The sequence below is a fragment of the Sorex fumeus genome, unplaced genomic scaffold, assembly GCF_029834395.1.
Source record: "Sorex fumeus unplaced genomic scaffold, SorFum_2.1 ptg000122l, whole genome shotgun sequence".
Taxonomy (NCBI): Eukaryota; Metazoa; Chordata; class Mammalia; order Eulipotyphla; family Soricidae; genus Sorex; species Sorex fumeus.
Genome location: NW_026606179.1, coordinates 19,302,876 through 19,319,843, shown reverse-complemented (window position 1 = coordinate 19,319,843; position 16,968 = coordinate 19,302,876). Strand labels below are relative to the sequence as shown.

Genomic DNA, 16,968 nt, shown 5'->3' with positions numbered 1-16,968 from the left:
TGTCATGCAGCTGTGTGCTCCAGGAATTCTAAGGTCTTAAAAAGGGTGATACAGCTAAAATTAAATTTTTAACTGGATGGTGACTTTGGGGTCTGAAGGCATCTCTGTGGCATGTTGCTCTCTTTCTCTTTGAGATTTAAATGTGAGTCTCTAGATCATGGCCATTAATGAGTTTAAATGGTGTCAGAGGCAATTTGTGGGCATGACTGCTAGGCTACTGGAACTTCAGGGAGATAGGGGAGGTCACCCACCCCTGACTCTATGACACAAACATTTTAGACTGTAAAGAAGTTACAAATTAATTCTGTGAGGAACTAGAGTGTTAGAGTGTCTGGTTGGCTGGCATCCGTCCCAGGATTGGTTATGCCACCACATGGCTTCCTGACATTGCTAGGGTGGCTCCAAAGAACACAAGCACAGTGGGAGTGGTCTGGAATATCATCTGCAGTATTCCCAAAGAGCATTGCATCCTTGGGCCTTCCAGTGAATTGCCAGTCTTGTTGGTCAAGAATCACTGGTGGAAATCCAGGACCCCCTGAACACCGTCTGAGGGCCCAAAAACAAAAACAAAAAAAATCAGCTCAGAGGCTGGAAAGTTACGGGGGAGCCCACTTGATTTGCATGTGACTCATCTCTGGCATCTCATATGGTTGCCTAAGCACCACCAGGAGTGGTCCCTGCATGCAGAAGACAGGAGTAACCCATGAGTATTCCCAGGTGTGACACACCCCTCACACCTGCACCCCCTTGCAAATTTTTTAAAAATTGTTCATTTACATATTGCTTGGCTGATGTTTGGTGTTATTAAAATAATGTCATCAGCAAAGCGGAGGTGGTGTAGTTGCCGACCATCTATCTTCACTCCCATTCCTTCCCATTCCAGTCGTCGCATGATGTTCTCGAGGGTGGCACTGAAGAGTTTCGGTGAAATGGTATCACCCTGCCGCACCCCTCTCTTGACATCAACGATCACTTCTTTGTAGAATGGTGAGATCCTGGTAGTGAATCCGCAATACAGCTCACGGAGGATCCTGATGTATTGGGCTTGAATGCCCTGATTGGCTAGGGCTTCAATGACCGCTTCCGTCTCAACAGAATCAAAGGCCTTCTTTAAATCAATGAACGTTAAACAGAGCAGCATCTTGAACTCCCGAGAAACCTCAATGAGCTTGGTTATTGTGTGGATATGGTTGATGGTGCTGAATCCTTTGCGGAACCCTGCTTGCTCGCATGGTTGTCCTTCATCTAGTGTTCTGCCAATCCTATTTAGGATGAGTCAAGTGAACAACTTGTAGATGACAGACAATAGGCAGATCAGGCGATAGTTGCCAATGTCATGGATGTCTCCCTTCTTGAACAGTAGTACGGTCCTGCTGGTTTTCCATTGAGATGGAACCTTGCATTCAGACAGGTAGCGAGTGAAGAGCCGAGCCAGTGTATTGATGAGTACTGACGGCAGGTTCTTCAGGTGTTCAGGTCTGACCTTGTCTGGGCCGGGTGCTGTTTGTTTCTTTACCGACGAAATGGCGTGTCGGATTTCGGAAGGGAGAACGTTGGGAACGACATATCCGTCCTGTGGAATTTGGTATGTCGGCAAGTGGACATGGCTATCGAAGAGATTTGAGTAGAAGTCATGGATAATCTTCTCCATTGCCGTTCTGGAGGATGTGATGGATCCATCAGGACGTCGGAGGGCAGTCATCTTGCTCTTATAGTTGGTGAAGGACAGGCGGGCGTTACGAATACTTTTCCCGGCTTCTGCTGCATCTACCAGTACTTCTGCTCTTCTCTCTTTGAGGTCTTCCTTGATCGCATCTCTGCACTGCTTTGCGAGCTCGGATGTCAGCTTGCGGTTGCCTGAGGCATGCGCCAAACCACGCTGGCGAATTAGTTCAAGAGTTTTCGAAGATAGGTGATTTTTTGTGGCTATCTCTCTCTTGGCGTTCCTCGCACATTCATGGAGGTGCTGAACCAGTCGATCGTATTCCTTGTCAATGTTGTCAACAATGGCATCTTCCCATGTTGCCGCAATAGTACCAAAGAGTTCCCAGTTGGTGGTCATTCTGGGAGTTCTCTTTTTGAACTTTGCAGCCCTTTCTCCCCGCTCTGTGAAGTAGAATTTTGCACGAAGGAGACGGTGGTCTGATCCCGTTCAAAATTTTGGGACAACAGCGACATCAGACAGGCAAAACCGTCAATTGAATATGATGTGGTCTATTTTGTTGTGGAATCGTCCATCGAGAGACTCCCATGTCCATCGTTTAGATTCTGCCTTCTGGAACTGTGAGTTACCATGAATGGTCTTGGTCGACATAATGAACTCAGACAGTCTCTCACCCTGTTCGTTCCATTCTAGGCCATGGGTCCCGATGTGAAGTTCTTCAGCTGATCTTCTCGGTCCTATCTTGGCATTAAAATCACCCACAATGATCTTGTAGAAGGTGTGGTCTTCTTTATAGAACTTCTCTAGCTCCATGTAGAACTTCTCGATTTCTCTTTCATCATAATGAGATGTTGGTGCGTAGACAACGAAGATAGAAACTGCAGGCAGTGAGTCACATCTATTCAAATGTAAACATCCGATTCGGGTTGTTAGGCATTCGAATGAATAAATGCTCTTGACCAAGTTTGTGTTGACAAGGACACCGACGCCTCCGACACCTCTTTTATCGCATGTTCCGAGGAACAATTCTTCTTCAGTGTCGAAAACGGCATGATGAGATTCGTGCCTTCTTGTCTCGGTCAGACCAATGATGTTGTACTTGATCATTCGCTCTTGTACCATCAGGTCCTCGATGGATGCATCTGATGCTAGCGTACGTGCATTGAAAGTACAGACGATCATTTTTGTCTTCCTTTGTTGTGGCAGCCTACGTCCACCTTGAGATTTTGTCGGCCTCTCCTTTCTCATCCTTCTCAGTGCTGCCATATGCTGGCCGACTTTGACCGTGAGTGTGGAAAGGTAGGACTACAGCTGAATCTTACGAAGACAATGTTTATGAGAAACAGCCTTGTTTCTGACGCCCCATTCGCTCTCAATGGAACGACCATCTCCGAATGCAACAGCTATGTGTACCTAGGTCGAGAGGTCAACATGACAAATGACCTGGCACCCGAGCTGCACAGGAGGAAGAGAGCGGCTTGGAACGCTTTCAAGAACGTCGAAGTAATAGCTAAGAGGATGAAGAACCTCCGGCTCCGGGAACATCTCTTTGATTCCACTGTTCTTCCTGCATTAACATATGCCTCAGAGACCTGGGCCCTATGCAAACAAGATGAGAACGCTATTCAGGTCTCTCAAAGAAGAATAGAAAGAACTATGCTTGGAATATCACGTTTCACTCAAATGAGAGAAAGAATTCGGAGTTCTGACATCTGTCGACGATCAAGAATCAGGGACGCTGTCTCATTTGCCAAGGTGTCGAAAATCAGATGGGCTGGTCACGTAATGAGATTTAAAGACGACTGCTGGACTAGAGCTGTTACCGACTGGATTCCACGGGATGTCAAAAGACCGCGTGGCCGTCCACCTTCCAGATGGTCAGACTTCTTCGTCAAGATCATGAACGATCGGTTTGAGGCCCTTCATGTTCCCGGAGCGAACAGATGCCATTGGGGTACACTAGCACGCTACAGGGACAAATGGAGACATTACTGGCGCCCGCTCGAGCAAATCAACGACTAACGGGAAGTTAAGTGATTAAGTTAAGTGACATATTGCTACCCTCCGATAGCACAGCAGGTAGGGGTTTGCCTTGTACCTGGCCAATCGAGTTCGATTCCTCCGCCCCTCTCAGAGAGCCCGGCAAGCTACTGAGAATATCTGCCCACATGGCAAAGCCTGGCAAGCTACCCGTGACATATTTGATATGCCAAATACAGTAACAACAAGTCTCACAATGGAGACGTTACTGGGCCCGCTTGAGCAAATCAATGAACAACGGGAGGACAGTGCTACAGTGCTACCCTCCAACTACATCATAAAGTTCACATTGGATTCTACCTGCTTCGTACACATGAAATCATCTAACACCATGACCTACTCAAAGACTTCCATGCCCATTAGCCTTAATAGCTCCCTGGCATCTCATTCACTGGCCTCAGTGTTTGTGCTTCTTCCTTTGTATGAAGATTCACAGACCAGTCATCTGGCCCGGTTGTTGATGTACTGGGCAGGTCACTGTGAGATCCAACAGTGCAGGGAACTGTGTGACTAGGGAGGGGGACACCCCATGACCTCAAAGAGTCCCCCTCACACATGCAAATGCTGGAGATGATTGTTCTTCCCCTCTGTGTTGCTGTGAGGGACAGAGTTGCGCAGGTATCTGAGAGAGCACACAGCAGGGCTGGCTTGCACTTGGGACACGTGCCCTCCCATGAGTTACCAAGTGGAGTCCTAGATGTGTGAAAGCTGAGCTCATTCTTATAAGCTTTTAAAATGTGGAATATTGACACAGAGAGGCTCCAAACTAATGACTTTATTTTGTTTGTGCAAAACTACCAAAGCATCTTACAGAGAAAAAGAGCAAGCGAACTGGATTTGAAAGAGGTTGGGGGGGGGGGGACTTCAGGAATGTAGAGGAGCTTCTTTTTTATTTTGGGGGGTCACACTCGGTGATGCACAGGGTTACTCCTTGCTCATGCACTCAGGAATTACTCCTGGCGGTGCTCAGGGGACCATATGGGATTCTGGGAATCGAACCTGGGTCTGCTGCATGCAAAGCAAATGCCCTACCTGCTGCGCTATTGCTCCAGCCCCTAGAGGAGTTTAAGTGGGGGAGGGATCTTTCTTTCGGATTTCCCAATATCCTGGCCACGTGTGAAGCTCAGACCTGGACATAGGACAGGGTGACATCCCCGCCAATCTCCAGTATGTCCACCATGGTAGCCAATACACGATGTTTGTAGTCAAAGACGTGCTGGCCGTTGGCAAATACCTTGAAGTGATAGGTGCTGGCGCGGATGGAGAGCTGCAGGAGAGGGGCAGGTGTGAGACAGGATGGGACATTGAGCATGGAGGGAAGAGGATGGGGAGTGGGACTCACATCAAAGTATTTCCCTGGACCAAAGGGATTGTAGGAGATGCTCCTCTCCTCGGAACCCCAGACGCCATTCTGGAAACTGTTGCGCACGACCGCCTTCTCATCCATGCGCGGGTTGATGTGCAGGGCTATCTGCCCTGTGGTTCCCACATTGAAGTTGATATGAAACCTGAGTGTATAGAGGAAAGTGGGTTTGGCACTTGAGGGTACTTTACAGGCTGCCCCAAAGGAGGAGGCATGGAGAATACGGTTCAGAACCCCATCTCCACTTGGGTTTTGTACCTTTTGGCTGAGAGGGGGATGAAGCCCCTGATTATAATGGTTCTGTGGGTCACCATTCCTCCCTGAAGTTTCTGCAGAAATGGCACCGGCTGTAAGGTGAGAAGATGGGACCCAGGTCACCAAAGTTAGAACCAGAGGTCCACTGTGAGAGCTGGGTACCCACTCCTCCTAGGGGGCCTTGCCCACCTTCCACCCTCTCTTGCCTCTTGTCCAGCCCCCTCTGACTACTCTTCTTCTTCCCCTCGGGACACTGCCAAGTACGGGTCCCCACCATCAGTTCATGCTTACCCAAGATCACCCCTTAGATAGTCTGACCCGCACTGGCTCTCTTACCGGGTTGAAGACTGGGGGTCCCTCCATAGCCTGTCAAGTGAGGAAGAAAGAATACGGAAGTCAGCAAATGTTTACAGCACCTCACCAAATACAGGTGGGGTGCTGAGTGACAAAAACTTGAGAGCTGACCTCATGGAATTCCTCATTGTTAGCTCCTACCTCCAATGCCCATATAGCCCTCCAACTTACAGGCAGGTTAACTGGTGACTGGAGATCAACGCCAGGACCCTATGTACAGAGAAGACAACGATAATTAGGGTTCTCGGGCTCCTCGGACACTGAACCCAACTTAAGGGAAATCTATGACCCCTGGCAGGTACTTATGCAGGATACCATAAAAGCCACAGGCATCTGTGGGAACAGAGACAGAAGGACCACCCCAAAGGAATATTTGGAGGGGATGAAAGACACCCCCCAGGACAAACTCCACATCACCATCCATGGGAACTCTGGAGACAAGAGGTGGCCTGGAGGGATCTCATCCTGACTAAACCCCAGTGCTCAATGAGAAACTTCTTTAGTTCTTGTTCATTTGGGAAGCCAAACCTAGTCGGTTTGCTGGGGGTCGACTCCTACATCGGTGCTCAGGATAGTTCCTGATATTGCTCCAGGGATCATGGGGTGCTGGAAAGAGAACTGGGATGTGTGCATGCAAAGTACATACTTCATATTCAGGGGACCCCGGGTTTGAATCCCAGCACCACGTGGTTCCTTGATCACATTCAGGTGTGGACCCCAAGTCCTAGGTTTGGAATAGCTTTGCTGTGTCTGAGAGCCCCCCCCCCAATTTAAAAAAAAAAACCAGAAAAATAAGAGCCTTTTTATTCTTGTCCCCACCTAAACTTCCTGCTGTGTCAGGACCCTCCTCAGCCCCTCTCCTTCCCTCAACCTAAAGCCCATTCTGAAGTCACTCTCCTCAGGGTACAGTCCCTGACCACTTATCACCTCATCTCTAATCTCAATTTTCCCCTCCCTCCACAGCTTCCCCAAGGCAGCGGGGATCCTTGAGACCAGACACTCCCTCCACACCCCCAATCCATGTCTTGTGGGTCTGTGCTTCATCCACCACTCTCCCTCTCTTTCGCTTACTTTACTCTCACCTTTCTCTGGCCTCTTCCCTTCACCCTCCATCTCTCCTCCCCTTCCCATTCTCTCTTCCCTCCCATTTGTGAGGGGATTTCTCATGAACTGTTCAGGTGTCCCTGGGCCACTATCAGCAATACTTGACTAAACAGGCTGGACTCTTAAGTCACTGAGCCAAACATTACTTTGGGGTTCCTCTGTGGTGATGGGGTCCTTCCAGTGCCAAGATCAAACTAGGACCTCAAAACATAAGTCCTGTTCCCCAGTCCTTCGCATCTTCTCCCTATACCTTCTTCTGTTTTGCCTTGTACTTTATTTTTATGTTTTGAGTTTTGGTAACACCCAGCAGTGCTTTGGTATAGCTCCAGGCTCTGTGAAGGGATCGTTCTAAGCAGGGTACAGGGAACACTTTGGGTGCTGGGGATCAAACCTGGTCAGCTGCATGCACATGAACACCCATGTCTCACATTTTGAACCATTCTAAAATTCCTTTAGAAATAGTTTATTTGACAACTATCTATTGATGATTTCTTTATTAAGATTATTATTTTGCACCACAGATAACCCAGGACCTGACATGGGAAGGCAAGAGTGCTACCACCCAGCTACCTCCATGACTCTGGTTTCTCTTCTAAACTATATTGATTTCCCATGACAGTCATTGGGACGATGGTACTTTAGGGGTAAAAGTGGATATTCAGATCAGCACTTTGGATTTGGAAATTCCCACGGAGCTAGGATTTCACCTGCCACCAGAACCCTTTTTTTAGCCTCTATGCAGAGTCTCTGTCACTGCTGGCCCAGCTGCATTGCTCATCCAAGGGATCTACACCACGCAACTCTGCAAATCAACCAATGGGAGAGAAGGCAAGAAGGGAGCTAACCAATGAGAGAGAACACTCACCTCAGAGGAGCTGAAATAGCTGCCAAGAAAGTTAACGGATTGAAGGGTCATGTCCCCATCCACATACAGGTGGGTGATATTCTGGATGGGGGTCCGGTGCCCATACTCATAGAAAAGATTTCCGTTCACCAGCACCTGGAGAGCAAAGGTAATGAAGACCAGAGGTCATGAGTTCCAAGAAACTCTGGGAAAGTGCAAATGGGAAGCAGGGATAGAGAGCTATTAAACTCAGCATCAAATCTGAGAGAGAAAGTGGAGACCCAGAGTTAGGACCTCAGGTTCCAGAGGTTTAAGATCAACTTGAAGTCAGCGATCAGTTCTGTAGGAGATAAGATGCTTTGTCTGAGTGAGGTCCTGGGCATCAAAATAGAAACAGCTCAAAAATGGCAGATTATCAAGGATGCAAATCATGGTCTAGAAGCTGGTTGGGAGAACCTCAAGCCTGACTCTGGTTTGGACAAAGAGGTCTAATTCTAACACAGACTGTGTCACCCTGACTAATTTCTCTGAACTCCTCTGGAAAATGGTGGAGATGACAAGAGGATCATAAGGCTGGGATAGGGTTCAGCAGTAGAGGGCACGCCTTGCATGTGTGAAACCCTGGGTTGAATCCTATTCTACACAGTTCCTCTAAGTCCCTACCATTTCAGGGTGCCTGAAACTGAGGGGCAACCCCAGATGTCATAGCCACAAAGTGGAACGAGGGGAAAATAAAAACAAAATCAGAAAACTGGGAATTGTTGGAGTACACGGAACTTAGGTTTATCAGGTTGCACCGAGTCATTTCTATTACTTTGTCTGTAACTACTTCTTTGTGCTCTCTTCCCCAACCAATTTGTAAGGTCTCATCCTTCTTAGACACTGAAGCTGTACTGTGAGTTAATAATGCCTTTCTCCTCTCCTTATGTCTTTTGAATAGTTTACCTTAATACAATGACCTTTTTGTATAGATACAGGAAGACAATATTATGCTTTATAATTTAGGATTTAATTGGCTTTGAATATTACTCACTCCCGGGCATCTGCTTTCTCAACTTAAGCCTCAGTTGCCCTCACTTCCTAGCACCCCAAAAGCAGGGTCCCGACGTGGGACTGGATGGAACCAGGGCAAGCCAGTAAATTATGTGCTACCCTGGCATCGCGATGGGCCAGGCCAAGGTGCCACGATCCTTAACTATAGGTTAAGAGTTTGATCATAGGTAAATGCTGTCATGATCCAAAAGCAATGACGAGACTAGGACCCTGCTGCTAAGAATAGGAAAGCTATCTGGCCTGAGCACTGCAGTCTGAGATCGAGATGGCCCTAGGGGAGCAATTCTATAAGCTCAAAGTATTTCTTACTGTGTCCATACAAAATGATTTCTTTTTTGTATGCTTATATGTTGGTCGGACAAGGAGAGGAGAAACACATCCAGGGAAATCTGTTCTAGGGTGGGTTAATCTGTCCTAGAAGCAGTTTTCCTATGTGTCCTGACTAGCTTGAATGAGACTGAACCTTTCTCCGCTCCAAACTGCCTTCAGTAAATGATTTCAGTATATTGAGGCAGTTTCCCTTATCTCACAGGAAACTACTGGTCTTAGGTAAGCAGATCTCAGGTGCTAAACCAGGCCTGATCTTGGGGATGTAGATACCTGGCTCCAGGCAGGCTGATATTTGAGATGTAGGCTCCAAGCTCTAGCAGACTCTTTGATGTGTTAATCCAAGTAGTTTGTAAAAAGTGAGGCCAAGATTACTGGCCTGCAGATGTAAAGAAACAATGTGGATGTAAAGAAACAATGTGGATGTAAAGAAACTATGTATGTTTGCTGCCTCAATGTTCTTTCTGTAACTCCTTTTGATGACATCACTATATTGGCCCTTTAGAGGTACCATGATGTATATAAGGGGATTTTCGGGGCTCTTTGGGGGGCTCTCTCGGGGCGCATGTGCTTGAGGACTCCTGAGGCCTCCATGACATACATTTCTTGCATGTAATAAACTGCTGCTAAGACCAACCAGCTTAGCCCTCATTTCCTTCCTTCACCTGACCATCGCCACCGACCTCCGTGGAGTGGGGAAATGGCCTGAGACTACCGAACGCGGGCGGCGGGAGAGATAGGCCGCTGCCCTCCCCTTAGCCGGTCCTTTTTGTGTGTTTACACAGGAAATGGCAGAAAACTCCACAGGCTGGAGCTCAGGCTCTGCTCACGAGTTTCATGGGGAGTCTTTGATCTTCCCTCCAACATGGCACCCTCCCTTCAGCAGTACCAGGTGTGGTCCATCAGAACAATCAACAAATTCAAGCAGGAAATGAAGTCCAAGACCGAGATAAAGGGTCAGCTGAGAGGAGGCGCCTGACTCTCACCTTGTAATGTTGCTCCGTGACCGTCACCAGCACCTCGAAGTGCTCCCCGTTTTTGAAGGGTATCCTCTTTAACTCCTCTTCTTGACCCCACTGGCCCGACAACCGAGAATTGAAGATGACCTTGTTCCAGCCATCAAAGCGGGGGTTGAAGTGGAAGGCGATGTCGTGGGCTACTGGATCTGGCCCCAACGCAAAGTTCACCACGAACCTGGGGGACAGGAGAGACTGTTCCTCAAATCCTCCTGGGAATGGTGCCAGAAATGGGTCAGGGGCTACAGGGAGCCCGATCAGTCCCAACCAAGATGGTTGAGGTGACAGCGAGGTGTTGACTGGGATCTATGACCAAGAGATGTGGGACATGGTGGCCCCCAGTCCCAGCTTGCAGTGAACCATATTTATTTGCTGACTGACACCCCCAGCTTCAACACAAATGCTTCAGGCACACCTGACTACCCAGGGGGCCAGTGACTGTGCCAGCATCTACAGCTCTGACTGCTCAGGCCTCCCCGTTCCCTTCACAATTTCTCAGGAACATCCCCATCTCCATAAAGTCAAAGGGCCCTGGAGCACCCAAGTGAGAGTACACCACTCACTGGAGCATCTCCAAGTTCTCTAGAGGGCATACCCCCTCACCCTTGGGCCTTTGCATCAGTCCTTTCCTCTCTCTCCAAGCCCTGAGATGCCAGCAGCACCCCAGAACCCCATCTTCTCCTTTCGTCCATGAACAGTTTTGTTTCACTTAGAAAATCTTTGCTATGCCACCCTTAAAGAGACTATGCCACGCCCCTCTTTCTCCTCTCCATCTCTACCACTCCCCATATCAGACTCCACCACCATGCAGCATAGTCTATATTTCATCGTTTTTCTTCCCTTTCTGAGGATGTGGTCTCTCCAACAGTTCCTGGAGGCCTTGAACCCCACTGCAAGTGCTACTCAGTGTCAGCACCTCCCCAGGCCTGGTATGGGGAATCACTCACCTCTGCATATTTTTGAAGGCCACTCCCTGAACGTAGACAGACATCCCAACTCTCAAGCCACGTGGGATGGGTTCACAGAAGGGCAGCGTCTGCAGTAGACCCCGGGAAAGGGCCTCAATTCTCATGTGTGAAAATTGAGGAAATATGCCCAACCCCATCGCTTTCACAAGAGAGAGGCGCACCAGACTGAGGGTCAACATGAAGAAGAGGGTTGAGTGTTAGGAATGGAGGTTTAGGAAAGGCGTAAATCAAGTCTCTGGGGCAGTGCAGGGGTGAAGCAGGTACCTGGACCACTGTTATCTCTGTGTTTCAGACTGGGAGGGACCTGGAGAGTGGGGTCAGGGTGAACCCAGATCAAGACCTGGGTCTGTATCTCACCGGGTTGTAATTAGGATGGTAGCCAGGTGCAGGCACGCAAATCGCCTTTAGATCCTGGAGAGGCAGTTTGTCTTCTGACATCTGCAAGAGTGGAAATATAGCATATGGCCACTGGGGTGACTCTTATACTCTTCTGGGCTTGTTGTTCCCTATTTTCAGAAAGTCCTGCCGCCTGACCTTCTTCTTCTTCTTCTTCTTCTTCTTCTTCTTCTTCTTATTATTATTATTATTATTATTATTATTATTGCTTTTTTTCTGGGTCACACCCGGCAGTGCACAGAGGTTACTCCTGGCTCTGCATTCAGGAATTACTCCTGGCAGTGCTCAGGGGACCATATGGGGTGCTGGGAATTGAACCTCGGTCAGCCGTGTGAAAGGCAAATCCCTACCCGCTGAGCTATCGCTCCAGCCCCCTCCTGAGATTCTTGGGAAGTTGAATAGTCACCAGCCTTACAGAAGCCCAAAGGCTTGAGGATCACAATCCTTTGAGTGGCAACTACTGAGCTTCAGGAAAAAAGTAAAAAAAAAAAAAAAAAGACACACCAACCAGATGCAGAAACTCTGGATTCATGTAGAGAAGGCTGAAGACCCTCTCAGAAAAGGAGCGGCTTCTCTTTTGCAGACCACAACACCCAAAAGGAGAGAGAGAACACAGGGGATTGCCCTGCCACAGAGGCAGGGGGGGATGGGGGGATGGTGGTGGGGGGATATTATCCATGGTGGTGGAAAATGGGCACTGGTGGAGGGATGGGTATCTGATCATTGTATAATCGAAACCCAAGCACAAAAAATTGTAAAACTACAACTGTAAAAAAAAAAAAAGAAACAAACAAAAAAAATTTTTAAAAAATTGCCATTGTGAGTAACAAAAAAAAAAAAAAAGAAAAGAAAAGGAGCGGCTTCAAGAGACTCTAGAAGTGATGATAAGAGTGTGAAAAGATGGGCCAGAGCCAAGGCACAGTGGGTTAGGTGCTTGCCTTCCATACAAAATGAGTTGTGTAGCAGTTTCCCTTCCCCGAAATATGCCCAACCCTATTCCTTGCACAAGAGAAAGGGACCCCAGATTGAGGGTCAACATGAAGAAAAGTTTTGATTGTTAGGAATGGAGGTTCAGGGAAGGAGTAAATCAAGTCCCTGGGGTAGTGTAGGGGTGGGGCAGGTCCCTGGATCCCTGTTATCTCTGTGCATTAAGCTGGGAGGGACCGGGAGAGTGGGGTCAGGGTGAACCAGGTCAGGACCTGGGTCTGGAACTCACCAGGTTGTTGGTGAGAGGGTAGCCAGATCCAGGCTCACAAGTCATCTTCAGATGCTGGAGTGGCAGTTTGTCTTCTGAGAGCTGCAGGAGTGGAAATTTGGCACATAACCACTAGGGTGCCTCTTATACTCTCCTGGGTTTGTTCCCTATTCTCAGAAAGCCCTGTTTCCTGAGTTTTGTTTTGTTTTTGCTTTTTAGTGTGGTCACACCCAGCAATGCACAGGGGTTACTCCTGACTCTGCATTCAGGAATTACTCCTGGCGGTGCTCACGGACCATATAGGATTCTGGGAATCAAATCTGGGTTGACCTCATGCAAGGCAATTGCCCTACCCGCTGAGCTATAACTCCAGCCCCGTCCTGAGCTTCTTGGGAAGTTGAATAATCACTGGCCCGACAGAAGAGGCTTGAGGATCACAATCCTTTGAGTATCAACTACTAAGCTGTAGGAAAAAGTAAAAATATAAATAAATAAATACATAAATAAACAAACAAATAAGACACACCAACCAGATGCAGAAACTCTGACTTCATGTAGGGAAGGCTGAAGACCCTCTCAGAAAAGGAGCGGCTTCAAGAGAATCTAGAAGTGATGATAAGAGTGTGAAAAGAGGGGCCAGGGCCAAGGCACAGTGGGTAAGGTGCTTGCCTTCCATATCAAATAGATTCTGTCCCTGGCTTCCCATATGCTTCCCAAGCACCACCAGGAGTGATTCTTGAGTACAGAGCCTGGAGTAATTCCTGATTGTTGCTGGGTGTTATCCAACATACCCGCCTCTCCAAAATAAATAAAGATAGCATGTGTTTTTTGAAAAGGGGATTCTGCTCCTCTGCATCATCTTTATTTTTCTGGACTCTATTGGCTTTTTTTTTTTCACAACTCACCACTGCAGTCAAGATTATTAAAAGCATCCTGTGTAAATATATTTTTTTTCAAATCAATAAGAGACAGGGCTGCTCCTGGCTCAAGGGAGAGTGACCCATGAAGAGAGTTGCATGAAGGAGATGAGACCAAGGCTCAGTGATCACATATGCCACTCACACTGACTGCTCTTACCAGTTTTCTACAAGCTTCTGTGTTTAAAAACTTAATTCTGCATTGATGTTCATTGTGTGTCTCTCTCCCAAAACATTATTTGTCACTTCTGAATATGGGACATTTTCCAGAAATTCTTTCTGTGTATGTATGTGTGGGGGGCGAGGAAAAGAGAGAAAGAGAGAGGTACAAAAAGACAGTAAGGAAGAGCACTTTTTTTCCATCATTGTCTCCTCATAACTGACAAGTGTAATCTAGTTTGTCAAATGTCAGTGACTATCTTGACTTCTTTTTGGCAAGCAGTGAGTTATAATCTTCCTTGTTCTTTTTTGTGCCCTTCTTGCTTCACCTTTAACAAAACTAATCTCTTTTTGTTTAAGCGAATTGGGATTAAGTCAAATTGAATATTTCAAATGAAAACAGCCATGTCATTAGGGAATTTCTCATTCGACCTGTAGTTGTTGAATTGATTTGGCAAAAACGATCTAGTATTTTTACAATTTGTTGTACCCATGAGGAAAGGAGTCAATTGTCCCTGGCTTAGGGGTGGGCAGTGAGGCAGCCTAACGAACACTTCCCACACCCAAAATGAAGAAAAAGCCAACAAACTTGCCTGCCCAACCCATGAAACAGTTCTAGCTGCAGTTCAATCACTAGCAGGGTACAACAGGAAAGGAGAAGAGAGATCATAGGATCACTTGCCTCCTGGAGGGACTAAAATAAGCAGGAATTAAACCAGTTAACTGCAGGAAGTCCAGGAGGTCACTCATGTCCTTTCCAAGAATCTCTTTGTGATTCATTCTACCTTAACTGAAACTCTAAGGCAGAGTGTGAAGTGAGACTCTGAGAGTGAGAGCAGCTGATCAAATAGTGCACTTCAGAAGTCAAATCTCATCAGATATTCCGTAAAAGCTACCCAAACTAGATCAGGACCAACAAGCTCATTCCACGATTTATTGGACACTGCCTACAAGATATTCAGTGCTAGAGGAAAAATAACTACAGAGAAAACCTGAAAAAATTAAAGGGGAAAAATTAAATAAAGGCACGAGATAAACACCATAAATAATTATGGCTGGAACCATTCTCAGCTCCACAGGACTTGAGCCAGCCTCAGTCCCTTTCTGAGACAAGCATCATCATTATCATCATCATCATCATCATTATCATCATCATCAGAAGAAGAAGAAGAAAAAGAAGAAGTAGAAGAGGAAGAAGAAGAAGGAGAGGAAGAAGAAGATGAAGAAATTGTTCAGTTAACACCCAGATAATTATCTCCTAAAGGTTGCTTTGATCATATCTGCTGTAACACACATCAACACATGTACATTGATTAATTCCAAGTCACTCAGAGACTTCAATGCCCATCAGCTCAAAGCACTTTCCAGAATCTAATTAATTCAGCTCAGTATTTGTGTTTCTTTTGTTGTATGGAGGTTCATAGAACAGTGATATGCTCCAGTCCTTGATGCACAGACAATGGATCTAATCGTGCAGGGGATTGAGTGACCCAGGGAGGGGGACACCCTATGGCTGCAGAGAGTCTCTTCATACATGCAAACCCTGAAGATGGTTGTTTTCCTTTTTGCCTCCCTTTGTGTTGCTGTGAAGGGCATAGGTCAGGCAGGAAACCAGGAGAGCACAGAACATTGAGGGACTGGAGCGGCTAGAACCTGAGAGCCCATGTCCTGCCCCTGAGCTACCAATGGGTCCTAGCAGTGTAGAATTTGCTTCTTCTCTGAACTCTTCCTTGGAAGTTGCACAAAATAAGTCATGGAATTGAAAGAAAAAAAAGGCACCACCTTCCTACATGTATCAGACTTTTGATTAGTGACTTAAGTGCACAACCTTGGGGATCCCCCTCAATAGGTTTTGCAGGCACAGCTTAGACCTGCACGTAGGATGGGCTGACATCCCTGATGATTTGCAACAAATTCACCACGGTGAAGGCCAACCTACGATGCTTGTAATCAAAAGCGTGCTGGCCACTGGCAAACATCTGGAAACTATGGGTGCCAACGCAGATGGACAGCTGCAAGAGAGGGGCAGGAGTGAAAAGGTGAAAGACGTAGAACTTGCATAGTGAGGGGTGGGAGAAAAAGACTCACATCGAAGGACTGTCCTGGACCAAAGGGGTTGTAAGAGATGCTCCTCTCCTCGACCCCCCAAATACCTCTTGCTAGGGAGTTCCGCACCACGGCACATTGTCCATACGAAGGTTGATGTGCAGGGCTATGTCTCCGGTGCTTCCCATGATAAAGTTGACGGAAAATCAGGAGACAGAGAGGAAGCACAGGGTTAGCTCTGAGGAACTTCAGCAAATGCTCTCGAAGGGAGGAATGGACAGCGACTGGACTCCAGGCATCAGGGCAACATGTCCCCACTTTCACCTGGGTCTGTACCTGTAGGCTGAGTTGGGGATGAAGACCCAAATTATGAAGGTCTGTTTGGTATCAGGCCCAACGGCTCACCACATATAGCACAGGTTGTGGAATGAGAACATGGTGTCCCTTCCTCTCTCAATCACAGAAAACCAGGTGCCAAGATTTATTGTCAAAGCAGGCTACTCACTCCTCCTAGAGACTTTCCAATTTCCAACCAGTCCCACTTCTTCCCAATCCCCTTGTGAGGCAGTAGTGAAGCTGAAAAGACCACAGCAACTTCATTTTGGAAAGCCAGGCTCCATTGTTGTGTCTTGGGGTCATGAGTTCACAACTTACTAAGAAAAACATGCAAGACCATAAAGGGCAGGGACACAAACACCCAGAAACTGACCACAGATAACAAGGACATTTCAAATAAATGTAACAAGTTATGTTAACCACAATTTCCCTTCTGTACCCTCCTGATTGTTTGCTCAAGACCATGAGAATGCACCCAGGCATGTAGGCAGGAGGGCATATGGCTTAAAAATTTCCCCATGGGATCACTCGGGATGGGAGATGTGTGCTGAAAGTAGACTAAGAACCAAACATGATGAGTTCTAGGCATCTGCATTGCCAACCATGATGCCCGAAAGCATGAAGGAACTGGCAGAGGAACCCAGGCATACAGGTCCCAGGGCTGAGATCTCCAAGCCTGCTCGGATTGGGACTGGGCCTTCTCCACCCAGATCCCCCATCTTCCAGTAGGTAAGCGTCACACCCACCAGCTGCCGCCAGCACCAAGTTGGTTCCATCAACGGCCAAGACGCAGAGACTATAAAACCCAGCTCCAGAATCTTATTATCTCATTTTTCCTTTGGAGAACCCAGCAGGCTACCTAAAGTATCCTGCCCGCATGGCAGAGTCTGGCAAACTTCCCCTGTCGTACTCAATATGCCAAATACCAGTAA

At 47.3% G+C, this 16,968-nt stretch overlaps 1 protein-coding gene across 1 annotated transcript; it reads right to left on the bottom strand.

Moving 5' to 3' along the window:
* Window positions 1–4,572: 4,572 nt before the first annotated feature.
* LOC130044202 (galectin-4-like) lies at window positions 4,573–12,674 on the bottom strand. Its single transcript, XM_056136844.1, has 10 exons — window positions 12,600–12,674; window positions 11,345–11,425; window positions 10,967–11,055; window positions 9,990–10,197; window positions 7,645–7,779; window positions 5,847–5,885; window positions 5,658–5,687; window positions 5,325–5,413; window positions 5,046–5,211; window positions 4,573–4,970 (listed from the first exon to the last, which is right to left on the bottom strand). The coding sequence occupies exons 1-10, from the start codon at window positions 12,642–12,644 to the stop codon at window positions 4,827–4,829; spliced, it is 1,026 nt and encodes a 341-aa protein (XP_055992819.1). The 5' UTR covers window positions 12,645–12,674; the 3' UTR covers window positions 4,573–4,826.
* Between the last annotated feature and the right edge of the window lie 4,294 nt (window positions 12,675–16,968).

Bases quoted from the DNA above. Each gene is read 5' to 3' on its own strand.
- LOC130044202 (XM_056136844.1), bottom strand. From the start codon at position 12,644: ATGACTTGTGAGCCTGGATCTGGCTACCCTCTCACCAACAACCTG. The intron at 10,198-10,966 runs GTGAGTGATTCC...CCTGTCCCCCAG, and splicing joins GCCTTCAAAAATATGCAGAG to GTTCGTGGTGAACTTTGCGT. The intron at 5,688-5,846 runs GTAAGTTGGAGG...CTCACTTGACAG, and splicing joins AGTCACCAGTTAACCTGCCT to GCTATGGAGGGACCCCCAGT.